Genomic DNA, 15,664 nt, shown 5'->3' on the forward strand with positions numbered 1-15,664 from the left:
GAGCTGCTGCTGCCAGGTACCAATTATGTCAGGAATTGTCACCATCTAGTTTCTTCTAGTGTCTGCCTAAGATAACAACCTCCATAGAAATAAAGTGAGATTAGTTAATACTTAGATGTGTGCAGATAGGACCTTCATTACTCACTAGTGAGATTCTTAGCTAGTTATTAAAACCATATGTGGACAATTAGGCATTTTATTCTCAATGCCAAAATTCTCATTTTTCCATTCTTGGAGTATTTTCCCAACTCTCTTGCCAATGCTCATGTCGTTGACTTCATCTGATGAAGGAGCAGCGCTTTGAAAGCTTTGATTACAAATAAACCATTTGGACGATAACTTGGTGTCATGTGACTTCTGACCATCTTCTTCAGTGCCTGAGAAAATTCTGTCCTCATATCTTTCTCCATGCCACTAATTTTCAGAATGTTTTAACTCACCTCCACTGCCAACATCCTGATTGAAATGGCAAATGATCTCCTTCCTAGCTAGATTCTATATTTTGCAGTGTTCCATTCAGATTTAACATAAATCTTTTTATCTCAGGCTTCACCAGGATTAAAGCACTGCATGAGACTGAGTCGACATATTGTCACTTGTGTTTGTTTGCATTCACATCCAGACCTTGCATAATAAAAGCAGAATAATGTGAATATTGGAAATCTGAAATAAAAACAGAAAATGCTGGAGCAACTCAGTAGGTCTGGCAACATTTCTGGAGGTAGAAACAGTGTTTGAATCCAAAGACTCTTCTTTGGCGGTTAAGAGACCCGGAAAATTATCTTTATAATGCTGCTGACAAACGAGGTAGTGCGAGTGAAACATGGTGAGGGTGTCCAGAGGAAAGGGAGAGCTAATGGTGGTAAAGGAGATACCAAGGTGTAGAGTATATGTGAACGGTAGCTGAAAATGTGTGGCTGGAAAAGCGCAGCAGGTCAGGCAGCATCCAAGGAACAGGAAATTCGACGTCCTGAAGAAGGGCTTATGCCCGAAACGTCGAATTTCCTGTTCCTTGGATGCTGCCTGACCTGCTGCGCTTTTCCAGCCACACATTTTCAGCTCTGATCTCCAGCATTTGCAGACCTCACTTTCTCCTATTTGTGAATGGTAGGTTTGCACAGGACAAAATAGGTCAGCTCTTGCCAACAAGATATAAACAAAACACAGTGGGGAGAGGGGATGGGGGAAATATGGTTATCACATTGAAGGACAGTGTTCATGCTTTGTTGAATTCAACGCTGAACCCTGAAGGCTGTATAATGCCTGTGGAAAATGAGATGCTGTTCCTGCAGCTTGAGTTAAGCTTCATTGAATATTGCAGCAGGCCTATAATAAAATGTTGGCATGAGAGTAAGATATTGAAATTGCAAGCAACTGGAAGGTCAGGGTGATTCTAACTAGTTAGAGACAAAAAAAAAGCCTGCAGGTGTTGGAAGCCAAGGTAGACAAGCAGGAGGCTGGAAAAACACAGCAGGCCATGCAGTATCAGGTGGTGGTGTCAGGTCGAAACGTTGACTTCTCCACCTCCTGATGCTGCCTGGCTTGCTGTGTTTTTCCAGGGTCATTCTAATGGGCTGTCTGTCTTCTGCTATACTGTAGATATACTAGAAAGTTTTCCAAAGCCATTCTGTTTGTTGTAGCTCAATGATTTTCTAATGTTGATCTTTAACCAAATGAAATAAAGAAAGTAAAATAAATAATAGTACACAAAATAATCTGTTCAATCTGAAAATCATACCCTAATCCTTCAGGAGAAATGTAATACTGAATGTGTATTTTGAAGCTTCAATATTCATAGTGTTGATATTTTTATAATATAAAGGATTCCAAATCTATAGTGTAAGCTGAGTTCTGATTTTAAGAGTTCATCAAGTCGAAGGTGACACGATCTTATGTTTGGTTGTTTCACAGATGCCTGTGAAAGTGCAAAAGTGCTTTGTGATCAATATTATTTGACTTCTCCTGAGGTGCTAATTAATCAATTCAATGGTAAGTTACAATTGTCATCTTCCTGTTTCATTTTTGTATTGCTCTCAAGATAGTCAGTTTGTACTCCTATTCCAGGATCATCATCAAGGATAGAGAAATACAGATCCCTTCATTTCCAGGATTAATGCTGCCTCTTACCTGTGTTCCCACCACCACTCCACATTCCAGGAGGCATTGTCTTTAAAATCTACCTATCCACATCACGGCCTTCATTATATTTTTCTGTCTTAATCCCTTCTCTCCCTAATCTGCTACTAAAATGAATGATTGCAACATTGTGAGTGGTAGATCTGAGAGGTGTGGGATCTGATGATCAAATTCCAAGCAATTAGTGAATTCAGATTTCTGGATTGAAGGGTTTGTTTTTGTTTATTCATTGAATGTGGGTGTTGCTGCTGGATTAGCATTTAATGCCTTTGAAAAGATGGTGAGCTGCCTACTTGAATTGCTGCGGTCCATTTTGTGTTGGTGCATCATTGCGCTGTTAGCAAGGGAGTTCCATGATTTTAACCCAGCAACAGTGAAAGAATTGTGACATTTTTAAGTCAAGATGTTGAGTGGCTAGGCAGTGAACTTGCAGGTGGTGGTGTTTCCATGAATCTGCTGACCTTGTCCATCTGGATGTCTGCAGTTGTGGATTTAGAAAGTTGTCTTCGGAAGTCTTGGTGAATTTCTGTAGTGTATCTTTTTTTGACTCATTTGTGGGATATGGACATCGATGGCTGGTTAGCATTTATTGCCCATCCCTAGTTGTCCTTGTGAAGGTGGCGGTGGGCTACCTTCTCGCACTGTTGTATCCACATGCTATCCACAATATCCTTAGTGAGGGAATTTTAGGATTTAGACCAAGCAGTAGTGAAGGAATGGTGATATATTTCCAAGTCTGAGTGATGAATGGCTTGTAGAGGTACTTGAAAGTGGTGGTGTTCCCAAGTATTAGCTCCCCTTATCCTTCGACATGAGTTTGAAAGGTGCTATCTAAGGAGCCTTGGTGAACTTCCATAGTGTGTCTTGTAGATTGTACATAATGCTGCTACAGAGCATTGGTAGTGGAGAGAATGGATGCTTGTACATGCAGTGCCAATCAAGTGGGCTTCTTTGCCTGAGTGGCATCAAGTTTCTTAAATGTTGTTTTTGCTGCACCCAATTGGGTACTATTCCATCATACTCCTGACTTCTGCTTTGATGATGGACAGGCTTTGGGGAATCAGAGTTGAATTACTCACTGCAGTATTGCTAGTCTCTGACCTGCTCTTAAAGCCACTGTATTTATCTGATTACATTACCTAGAGTGTGGAAACAGGTCCTTCAGCCCAACCAGTCCACACCGACCCTCTGAAGAGTAACCCACCCAGACCCATTTCCAGGTGAGTCCAGTTGAGGTTCTGGTCAATGGTAACTCCCAGGATGTTGATAGTGGGAAATTCAGTGATGATAACTCCATTGAATATCAAGGGGTGGTGGTTTGATTGTTTCTTATTGGAGATGGTAATTGCCTGACACTTGTGTGATGCAAATGTTACTTGCCTATTGACAGCCCAAGCCTGGATATTGTCCAGATCTTGTTGCATTTGAACATGGATTGGTTCTGTATCTGAGGAATTGCGAATGGTGCTGAACATTGTGCAATCAGGGGCAAACATCCTCACTTCTAGAGGAAAGGTCATTGATAAAGTAATCTAGGACACTATGCTGAGGAATTCCTGCAGCAATGTCCTGTAACTGAGCTGACTGACCTCCAACAATGTTGTCCTCCTATGTGCCAGGTACGACTTCACCTTTGATTGTACAATGCTCAGCACCATTCATGATTTCTCAGATATAGAAACAGTCTATGTTCAAATGCAAGAAGATCTGGACAATACCCAGGCTTGAGCTGTCAAGAGGCAAGTAATATTTCAACCAGTAGAGATTTTTCCCCCAATTTCCATGACTCCAGCTTTGCTAGGGCTCCTTGATGCCACACTTGGTCAAATGCGATCTTGATGTCAACAGCAATTCCTCTCACCTCACCCCTTGAAAACAGGTCTTCTGTCCATGTTTGAACTATGGCTGTAATGAGGTTAGGAGCTGAGTGGCCCTGGCAGAACCCAAATGGGTGTCACTGAGCATGTGCTACTTGATGTGCTACACTGTTGATAAACACCTTTCATCACTTTACTGATGATCAGGAGTGAACTAATGGGGTGGTAGTTGGCTGGGTTGGGTTTGCCCTGCTTTATGTGTTACAGGACATGCCTGGGCTATTTTCCACATTGTTGGATAGATGCCAGTATTGTAACAGGACTGGAATAGCTTGGCCAGGGGAGCGGCAGATTCTTCACTACTTTTGCTGGAATGTTGTCAGGGCCCTTAGCCTTTTCAGTATTCAGTGTCTCCAACAATTCTTGGTATCACATGGAGTGAATAAAGAATCAAAATCGTTATCTGAAATGCTAGTGACCATTGTGTCATCCACTTGGTGTTTCTGGCTAAAGATTGCTACGATGTTTCAACCTTATCTTTTGCACTGATATGCTGGACTCTTCCATATTGAGGATGGGGATTTTTGTGAAGCCTCTTACTCTGTGAGTTGTTTAACTGTCCACCACCATTCATGACTGGATCTGACAGGACTACAGAGCTTAGATCTGATCTATTGGTTGTGGGATCACTTATCTCAGTCTCACTTGATGCTTATGCTGCTGGGCATGCAAGTAATCCTAGTTGGTAGTTTCACCAGGTTGACACCTCATTTTTAGGTATTCTTGGGTACTGCACCTGGCATGCCCCTCTCTTCACTTTCCATTGAACCAGAGTTGATCCCCTGGTGTTAATTTGATGTTCATGGTTGAGTGAGGATATGATGGGGTTGCAGATTGTGCTGGAATACAACTTTGCTGCTGTTAATGGCCCACAGTGCCTCATTGATGCCCAGTCTTAGGTTGCTAAAGCTGCTCAAAGTCTATCGCATTTAGCACAGTGATTGTGCCACACAATGTGATGGAGGGTATTCTCAATGTGATGGTGGGACTTCGTCCACAAGAATTGTACACTGGTCACTGTTATCGATACTGTTATGTGTGGATGCATTTGCAGCGGACAGTTTCATTAGGGTGAGGTCATGTATGTTTTTCCCTCTTGGTTCCCTCACCATCTCCACACTAGTTTAGCAGCTATGTCCTATTATAGGACCTGACTAGCATGATCAGTAGCGCTGATCATGCTCTTTCTACCAAGAGTACATTTGCACCCTTTGCATCCTCAGAGCTTTCTCCATAGAGGAATACTGATTCAACAGACAAGCGTGGATGGTACATGGTAATCAGCAGGAAGCTTCCTTGTCCATGTTTAACTTGAAGTCATGAGATTTCATGGGTCCAGAGTCAATATTGAGGAGTCCCAGGGCAACTCCCTCCCAACTGTATACCGCTGTGCCGCCATCTCTGCTGGGTTTGACCAACCGGTGGTATCTTGCAGATGGTATACACCACTGGGGGTTACTTTATGTTGGTGGTAAAGTGAGAGAATACTTGTGCCAACCAATTGGGCTGCTTTATCCTGGGTATCAAGATTCCAGGGAATGGGGTGTATTCCATCTCAGTTTTGCCTTATGCTTTGTAGATGGTGGACAAAGTTTAGTCAGGAGATAGGGTACTTGCTATAGGATTCTTGGCCTCTGGCCTACTCTTTAGCACAATATCATCATGGATGGAATAGGTGCTGTTCAGTGATAAGATCACATAGGCAGAAGGCTATTCGGCCATTCAGTGAGATCATGGCTGACATCATAATCCTTAACTCCACGTTTTTGCCATTTTCCCATTATTCTTGATTAACTTACTGATTAACAAGCATGTTGCCAGGATTGGAGGATTTGAGCTACAGGGAGAAGTTGAATAGGCTGGGGCTGTTTTGCCTGGACTGTCAGAGGCTGAGGGGTAACCTTATAGAGGTTTATAAAATCATAATGGGCATGGATAGGGTAAACAGACAAGGTCTTTTCCCTGGAGTGGGGGACACCAGAACTCGAGGGCATAGGTTTAGGGTAAGAGGGGAAAGATATAAAAGGGACCTATGGGGCAACTTTTTCACGCAGAGGGTGGTGTGTATATGGAATAAACTGCCAGAGGAAGTGGTGAAGGCTTGTACAATTGCAACATTTAAAAGGTATCTGGCTGAGTGTATGGATAGAAAGGGTTTGGAGGGATATGGGCTGGATACGGGAACGTCAGTGCCTGGAAAGGTGGTAGTGGCAGATACCCCCATAATATTTAAGAGGTATTTAAATATATACAAGCGATATCAAGTCATACAAAGATATGACCTAAATGCTGGAAAATAGTATTAGAATAGTGACTCGATTGCTTTTGACTTGTGCAGTCTCAATACACCAAAGGACCTTTTTCTTTGTTGTAGACTTCTACAATGCTATGACAACATGATTGAGGGTGTCCTCAATGTGAACATGGGATTATGTCTCAACAAGGACTGTGTGATTGTCATTATGTATTAGACAGATACATCTGAAGCAGGCAGGTTGATGAAAACATGTTCAAGTAGATTTTTCCCTGTTCTTGCTTTTCTCACTACCCGCTGCAAATCCAGTCTTGTACTTATGTCCTTAATGACACAACCAATCTGTCTATGGTTTTGCTGCTGAGTTTGTCTTGCTGATGGACATTGAATTGCCCCACCCAGAGCACATTCTGCACGTTTTCCACCCTTCCTGCTTCCTCCAAGTGATGTTCAACATGGAATATGTCCGATTCATCAGCTAAAGGAGGGTTGGAGCATGGTAATCAGCAGGTGGTTTTCTTGTCTGTATTTGACCTGATGCCACAAAACAACATGGGATACAGAATCAATATTGAGAACTCTAGGGTAACTCCCTTCTGACTGTATTCTACTGTGCTGCCAGCTTTCTGGGTCTGCACTGCCATTGGGACAGGTCATGCCCCACGATAGTGATAGCGTTGTCTGGAACAGTTGGCTGTAAAGTATGATTCCATGAGCATCACAATGTCAGATTGATACTTGACTAAGTCTGGTAAATGGCTCCCTCAATTTTCACAATAGCCTCCAAGTGTTAGTAAGGAGGACTTTGCAGAGTTGATTTGGCTGAATTTGCCTTTGCCATTTCTGGTGCCTAATTTGATGCCAGATGAGCCATCCAATTTCAAAAATTTTTTGAAAAATTCAGTGGTTAGATGCAACTGTGTGGTTTCTCACGCCATCTTCAGAAGTTATTTAAGAGTCAATCACATTGCTGTAGGTCTGGAGTCTCAATGTGGCCAGACCATGCAAGTTTGACAGATGTCCTTCCTTAAAGCAATCAATAATTAACAGTGGTTTCATCATCGTCATCACACTTTTACTTCCTGATTTATTAAAAATTCAAATTTCACCATCTGCCATGGCTGGACATGAACTTAGGTCCACTGAATTAATGGATGACTAATGCAGCAATAATATACAATTATGGTATAATAATTTTAAGTAATGGCTTTGCTTTTCACTTTGTATCAATGCCTCTGGATATCCATAATAATCTAAATTTGGCGACTGCATCTTCTATACCTCTATACTCCTCTTGGTAGACTTTAAGTCCACCTCATCCAGAACAAGGATCAGACATGATGCTGCTGGCACTAATCTTACCCACATGCTATCTGTCTTGCCAACTGGCCCCAATGTTAACACTGGGTGGAGAATGAAAATATCTTATAAGTCTTACTTTACAGAGATAGATCAACAGCTTCTTTAAATTGAAGTTGAGTTTCTGTTTGATCTTTCCCAGGCTATTTCTGTCGTGTCATATATGGTTCCACACTAATGGTCCAGGCCACTTTTAGAGTAGATAGCACCACAAAGTGCTCTTTAAAGCACGATTCACCTGGCAAAACAGTCTTGTGTCCTCCCCTAATGATTTTGAATAGGACAATCACCCTGTGAGTTTATATGCATAACTTTCACATTGTCTTGTGTTATGGACCAGATCAAACCCCCTGCAACTATATCAAGGAGATAGTCTAGACCCTACTTTTATCTTATTTAAAGGCAAGTGTAAGGTGCTGTATTTCAGGTGGAATTTGATTTGGCTTTAAGCAAAACATACTGTATTTTTAACTCCAGTTAAAATACAAACAAAAAAAAAGAAGAATTAGTATAACTTTAACTCTATTGGAAAAATTATCTAACCTCTAAGCAATAACTGTTCCAGTATAGTAACATCCTATTAACACATTCTTGGCAAAGTAAAATCAGCAAAACAGATCATCTCACATGCAATCCTGGCAGCTGGAAGAGACCCCAAGCTTTTAGCTGTAATAGAAGGAGAGATGCAGCAGTTTTCACAGCCAGCTTCAAACCCCAGCAACTGCTGAAAGTTAAATGAAAACCCTGGATCTGTGGGAACCTGACTCCATCCATTCATCCTGCTTCTGTTGTTCTGACATTTAAGAAAAACCCAAGGCCTTATAAGCTGTTTACTTCATTGGCTTGGACCACACAGCTCTCTGCCTATGGTTCAAAACTCTCTTCAAAACAAAGGCCAGGGCAAAATACACCTCTTAAAGCCATTGTATTGTAACAGTTGCTTCTGCAACTGAAAAAGGGCCATTGGGTAAAATAGTTTCATTCGGTTGAATCTTACATTTTATTGGCTAACCACGTGTCAGATTTTTAGGAGGGATTCTCACAACAAAACCCCTCAAGAATTCTTGGTGTACCTAATCAAACATCCTCACTAACTATCTACCCTTCGCTATGACATCCCTTATATCTGATTCTCGGTGCACCTTACCATGCTCAGTTCCCAGAATGACACACCACTCACAAGATTTTTGATGAAAACCAGCACCACCCACATCCAAGCCATCTTTACAAGGCAGCTGTATACACTGACAAGCATTGGCAATCTGCTGTTGCCTCTCACTGGTAGAGTAATGACAAAAACCACAAAGCAATGCTGTTCATTCTTCAACCTCAGCATGTACACCAATTTGGTCATGATTTGGAGATGCCGGTGTTGGACTGGGGTGTACAAAGTTAAAAATCACACAACACCAGGTTATAGTCCAACAGATTTAATTGGAAGCACACTAGCTTTCGGAGAGACGCACCTTCATCTGATGAAGGAGCGTTGCTCCGAAAGCTAGTGTGCTTCCAATTAAACCTGTTGGACTATAACCTGGTGTTGTGTGATTTTTAACTTTGTACACCAATTTGGTGAATGTATTGTGCTAGCTGTGTGACCAGCACACTACATTGCCTGCTGCACTCTGACTTCCTTTCTATTCCAGATCAATCATTCAACTTTTATTGTATTTAGCACTGAGCATCAACAAATTTATGACAGTTTATGAAGTGATCATCTTCACCTCTGATAGCAACCTGTAATGCCTTTAACAAACATTAGTCTCTTTTTAGGTCATTGCTGTTAATTTCAATATTGTTCAGGGATGGGGAGGAAAATGAAATGGTCTTCATGTCAAAGGGAATAAAGTAAAAATATAGGGTGATTTTGCTAAAACAATACAAGGCACTTGTCAGACCACTGTAGAAATAGCGTGAACAGTTTTTGAGTCCTTATCTAAGGCAAGATAATATTGGCATTGGAGGCAGTTTGGAGAAGGTTCATATGCTGATCCCTTCTCATGAGAATAGGTTGAATAAGTTGGGCCTGTAACTGTTGGAGTATAGAAGAATGAAGGATGACCTTATTATTACACATAAAATTCTTAGGTGACATAATAGGGTAGATGTGGAAAAGTTGTTTCCCCTTGTGGGAGAGGGCATAATCTTAGATCATAAGACCATAAGATATCAGAGCAGAGATTAGGCCATTTGGCCCATTGATTCTGCTCTGTCATTCAATCATGACTGATAAGTTTCTCAACCCCATTCTCCTGTTTCCTCCCCCGAACCTTTGATCCCCTTGACAATCAAGAACCTATCTATCTTTGTCTTAAATATACTCAATGACCTGGCCTCCACAGCCTTCTGTGATAATGAATTCCATAGATTCACCACTTTCTGGCTGAAGTAGTTTATCCTCATCTCCCTTCTAAAGGGTCTTCCCTTTATTCTAATGCCGTGCCCTTGGCTCCTAGTCTCTCCTGATAATGGAAACATCTTCCCACCATCCACTCTGTCTAGGCCATTTAGTATTCTGTAATTTTCAATTAGATCCCCCCTCATCCTCTAAACTTCATCGAGTATCGACCCAGAGTCCTCAAACGTTCCTATATGTTAAGCCTTTCATTCCTGGGATCATTCTCATGAACTTCCTCCTCACTTCAGGGCTTGTGCATCCTTCCTGAAGTATGGGGCCCAAAATTGCTCATAATACATTCAATGTGGTCTTTACAGAGCCTTTTAAAGCCTCAGGAGTACATCCTGCTTTTTTATTCTAGTCCTTTCAAAATAAATGCCAACATTGTAATTACCTTTCTAACTACAGACTCAACCTGCAAGTTTACCTTAGGAGTATCCTGGATGAGAACTCCCAAGTCCCTATGCAATTCAGATTTTTAAATTTTATCCTCATTTAGAAAATAACCTGTGCCTCTATTCTTCCTACCAAAGTGCATGACCTTACACTTTCCCATGTTGTACTCCATTTGCCACTTCTTTGCTCACTCACCTAACCTGTGCAAATCCTTCCCAGCCTACTCAATGCTACCTGTCCCTCCATCTATCTTTGTATCGTCTGCAAATTTAGCCAGAATGCCCTCAGTTCCTTCATTAAGATCAATATTGTATAGATTAGATCTGAGATTTAAAATTGAGATGGAAAGGAATTTCTTCTCAGAGGGTAGTGAATATTTTTGATTCTTTGCAGAAAGCTTTGGAGACGGGGTTATTTAGTATTTAAAGCTGAGAGAGACAGGTTTTTAATTGTGTTTGACCCTTAACTGCTTTATAGACAATTAGGAATGAGAAATAAATGCTGACCTAGCCGGTGATGCCCACACCTTGTGAATGATTAAAAACAAAATTATGAATCTCATTGAATGGTGAAGCAGACTGGACGGGTTCAGTGCTCTACTCCTTTTACCTCTCATGGTCCTATACACAGACCGTTCAACTCATTTGTGGTATTCTGCAGAATAATAGCATTTTTATCTGCCTTCTATCTATTTGCAAATTTTATGTACTGAGTTATAATATTAATGTGTAATTGCAGTGAGAAGCAAGGATACATTTCCCTCAATCCTGATTAAGAAAACCTGCGTAAACACAATTAGTAATATGCATTTTTATTATTTATGAAGGAAGGCAGAAACAGTAACTTTCAATTTAGAGCTGCCTTCGAAACAAGAATTTGAACAGTTGAAATGAACCTCTGAAATGAGTGTGGAAGGTGATCACATCAAAATGAGATTTTACAGTTCTTAGTACTTTTTAACCTTTGAGGCTACCACACATAACTCATTGCAGTTGTGAAATTATAATCATGTCTGCTAAAGAAATGAAAATCTCCTATGTCTGCAGGGTGATATTTCCCACAATTGTACATTATGCCTAGCAGTAGCACTGCAGTGGTCCTGATATTCTATAATATAAAATTACAAGGCTGATTTTTTATCAGTGCACTCTTTTGATGGTGACCCTTGACTACACTGCAACCATATCAAAAAATGGTGCACACATTAAAGTTAATCATCAGGATATAGTGTGCTGTCCAGTGATTTCCTGATAATTGAGCAACTGGTTGGGGAGGCTCCCTAGGTAGCATGTATTGTAAAATTGTTTCCAACAGGTAAATGGAGAAATAATCAAAAGGCACTAACTACTATCTGCCTGCCCATTCAGCAACCACCCTGGTGCTTTCTCCTGTAACTTCTGTGACTGCTGTTCACAATCTGTCTACCATTCTGATAGAAAAGTGCGAACTTTCCTGAAGAGAATATTGACCTTTATTGTTTCACATTTTTCCGAACCAATTTTGACATAATTTTCCTCTATTTGCTCCAGTCTATTCAATCACTATGAACAGGTTTGTGCTTTAAATTACCTAATGGATGACACCCAATTTTTCCCTTTAGTTCCAGCATTTCTCATGATGAATCCTTGTCTTTCATCAATACCACAATGGCACTCTGAACCCTCTTCCTTGTTTCCATTAAACCCCAAAAACTCAACCATAAGTGCTTTTCTCTTAAGTCATTCTTAGGAACTCAGAATATTGGATCTCGTTAGTATTGCAGTGCAGCTTAGCTTCATATAATCATACTTCAAAAACTATCTGCTGATTGATTGTTGTTTTAAAAATTAGCACAAAGATGGGGAATTTGGTGACTATACAGGAATTCAGAACTGAGAGGAAAGACAGTGCCTTTTTTGCCTGCAATTCTTGTGATGATTCTTGTTAGCCTGAGGCAATAAATATACTTTTCTCTCTCCAGTGTTTTAATGCTTAGTGCACACATTATGTAGATACTACCGAGAAAAGTAAGTATAAAACTTAGTTTGGAATCTGAGAGGGCCTGGTGAGAATTATATAGAAGCACTGGGCCTGAAATCCTTTGAGGCGAATTTCAACATTGGGAGCATCTATCTGCATTTTGTTTTAAGTGGATGAGGTGGCTATCTCAAGTAAAAACAGAAAGTGCTGGAGAAACTCAGCAGGTCTGGCAGCTTCTGTGAAGAAAGAAACAGAGTTAAAGTTTCAAGTCCCATATGACACTTCTTCTGTTCAGTGGGTGGCATCCTAAACACATTCACTGGATATAGGTGAGGTGCTGGAGGACAGGAAGAATGCAAATGTGGTTCCATTGTTTGAAAAGGGTACAAGTGAAATACTAAACAATTTTGGTCAGTTAGTCTTATTTTAGTTTGGGCAAGTTATTAGAATCAATCCTGTAAAATTGAATAAACTGTCACTTAGAAAGACATAGTATAGTAAGGGTTAGTCAGCATGGCTTTGTTAAGGGGAGATTAGATTAGACTTACAGTGTGGAAACAGGCCCTTTGGCCCAACAAGTCCACACCGACCCGCCGAAGCGAAACCCACCCATACCCCTACATTTACCCCTTACCTAACACTACGGGCAATTTAGCATGGCCAATTCCCCTGACCCGCACATCTTTGGACAGTGGGAGGAAACCGGAGCACCCGGAGGAAACCCACGCAGACACGGGGAGAACGTGCAAACTCCACACAGTCAGTCGCCTGAGTCGGGAATTGAACCTGGGTCTCAGGCGCTGTGAGGCAGCAGTGCTAACCACTGTGCCACCGTGCCGCCCAGACCACTGTGCCACCGTGCCGCCCAGGGAGGTTATGCCTTACAAATTAAATTAAATTCTTTGAGGAAGTGACAAGGATTATCGATGGGGATAGTGCAGTGGGTGTTGTCTGCATGGATTTTAGAAGGCATGGCAGACTGGTAAAAAAAAAAGCTGATGGGATACAGGGTAATGCATTGAATTAGATCCAAAGTTGGCTAGGTACCAGGAAACCCAAAGGTAATGGTCAGTGGTTGCTGTTGCGATTGGAAAGGTGTTTCAAAAGGTGTTCCACAGGGCCTGATATGGGACCCCTGCTGTTTGTTGTATACATGAATGATTTGTATTTGAGCGTGGGAGGCTGACAGATTGGTTTTGAAGAAGGCAAAGTCAAGAACTGTTGTTAAGTTCATATTTGAAAGTAGCATCATTTATTATACTCTCATACTTACTACTCCTACTATACATAGTCAATACATACCAGACCCTGACCAATAGTTACATGAGATAATAATTAATTAATGCTCTTTGTGCAAATGGATTTGAATACTCAGAGTCACATATTCAAGTGTGTCTCATTGTGAGCTTCTCCCAGAGTGTTCTGTCTCCACCCATTTGTGGATTTTACACCCATAATATATAGCTCTGTGGCATCACCCACAAAGTTGGTCCACGGACTTAATCCCTTTCACAACAATTTATACGGAAACATAATCTGCATACAGGATGGTGAGCAGAATGCCGAACTAAATCTGTTGCAGTTGTATTGGTTGAGATAGGTCCTTTGTTTAAATTACAGGAATAGTTCAAGTTTTGTTTTAAAAAAATTCATGCAAACATCTGAACAAGGATCAGGGTATTTGTTTACTGTATTCAACAAATAGAGGTTCAGTATTTCATTGAACATCCGCCTTGTATATGGTCTCATGTTTTGATTTGGGATTGAACCCACAGATGCATGATTAATATAAATATATAAGAAAACTTTATTTGAAAATCTGTTTATGCTTTAGAAATGTGTATGTAGCCTATATGAAACCAAAATTATGACTAAAATTTAAGAACTTTTTAAGTCAAAGATTTGATTTGTCTTGCTTACCCTGTAAATTATAACTAAAATTGTGTGTATATTTTCTAATCAAGCCTATAATTAAGAGATCTACCAAAGCCAACTTGTTATTTTGAATATGATGTGTGAATTTTGAACACTGAGATTTTTAGTGGAGGTGATTAAGCCTGTGACCAAATTAGCAGCAGTTAACATTGCTATTTATTTACCTTGACATTATGGAAATAATTTTTAACTAGAGCACAACAAAACATTTGACTTCATAATTTGTAAATACAGCAAAGCAATTGCCATTATCTACATGCATAATTTTTCTTCCCTTCTCTTCGAAAGGAAAAACCCGATGGCACCCGATTCAAATTGTCTATGTTCCTTCCCATTTGTACCACATATTTTTTGAACTTTTTAAGGTAAGAATCAGCAACCTGTTGCTGTCTACTGTAACAATAAGTGTGAAACATGGCAGTGGTTTATAGAGTCATAGATAACACCTTTGTAATCATTAAAAACACAGAAATAGAAAACACACACCAGATCATCAATGCCACCCTCACAGGAATCAGATTCACTAGAGAAGAAGAAAAGGACAACCAACTCCCATTCCTAGACGTGATGATACAGAGAACACTGAACGGAGAATTCACCACAAAGGTATACAGGAAAGCCACACACACAGACCAAGTCCTGAACTACGAAAGCAACCACCCCAACACACACAAAAGAAGTTGCATCAAGACACTGTTCAAAAGGGTCACAACACATTACAGCACACCTGAACTGAAAAAGAGAAAGAAGAACACCTCTACAATTTTTTTTTAGATTAGATTACTTAGATTACTTATAGTGTGGAAACAGGCCCTTTGGCCCAACAAGTCCACACCGACCCGCCGAAGCGCAACCCACCCATACCCCTACATTCGCCCCTTACCTAACACTACGGGCAATTTAGCATGGCCAATTCACCTGACCCGCACATCTTTGGACTGTGGGAGGATACTGGAGCACCCGGAGGAAACCCATGCAGACAGACGGAGAACGTGCAAACTCCACACAGTCAGTCGCCTGAGGTGGGAATTGAATCTGGGTCTCTGTATTCGCCAAAAACGGATACCCCCGCAAGTTCATCAACAGATGCCTAAGGGAAAGACAACGGAATGAAAACGTGCCACAACCCAAAGGACTAGCCATGTTACCATGCATCAAGAACATTTCTGAACTGACAGCCAGACTACTACGACCAATAGGACTCATAACAGCTCACAAACCTACAGCCACTCTCAGACAACAACTCACCAGGACAAAGGATCCAATACCCAGCATGAGCAAAACCAACGTAGTGTACAAAATCGCATGCAAGGACTGCACAAAACACTACATAGGACAAACAGGAAGACA

At 40.9% G+C, this 15,664-nt stretch overlaps 1 protein-coding gene across 2 annotated transcripts in view; it reads left to right on the forward strand.

The window, feature by feature from the left end:
- Positions 1–15,664, forward strand: part of pdk4 (pyruvate dehydrogenase kinase, isozyme 4) — a 69,555-nt gene that overhangs the window by 35,170 nt on the left and 18,721 nt on the right. For both annotated transcript variants that reach the window (XM_060825452.1, XM_060825453.1), the window contains exons 6-7: positions 1,912–1,989; positions 14,603–14,679. In XM_060825452.1, the coding sequence (XP_060681435.1) occupies positions 1,912–1,989; positions 14,603–14,679 (155 nt within the window). The remainder of the gene's footprint in view (positions 1–1,911; positions 1,990–14,602; positions 14,680–15,664) is intronic.

This window comes from Hemiscyllium ocellatum, chromosome 5, assembly GCF_020745735.1.
Source record: "Hemiscyllium ocellatum isolate sHemOce1 chromosome 5, sHemOce1.pat.X.cur, whole genome shotgun sequence".
Lineage (NCBI taxonomy): Eukaryota > Metazoa > Chordata > Chondrichthyes > Orectolobiformes > Hemiscylliidae > Hemiscyllium > Hemiscyllium ocellatum.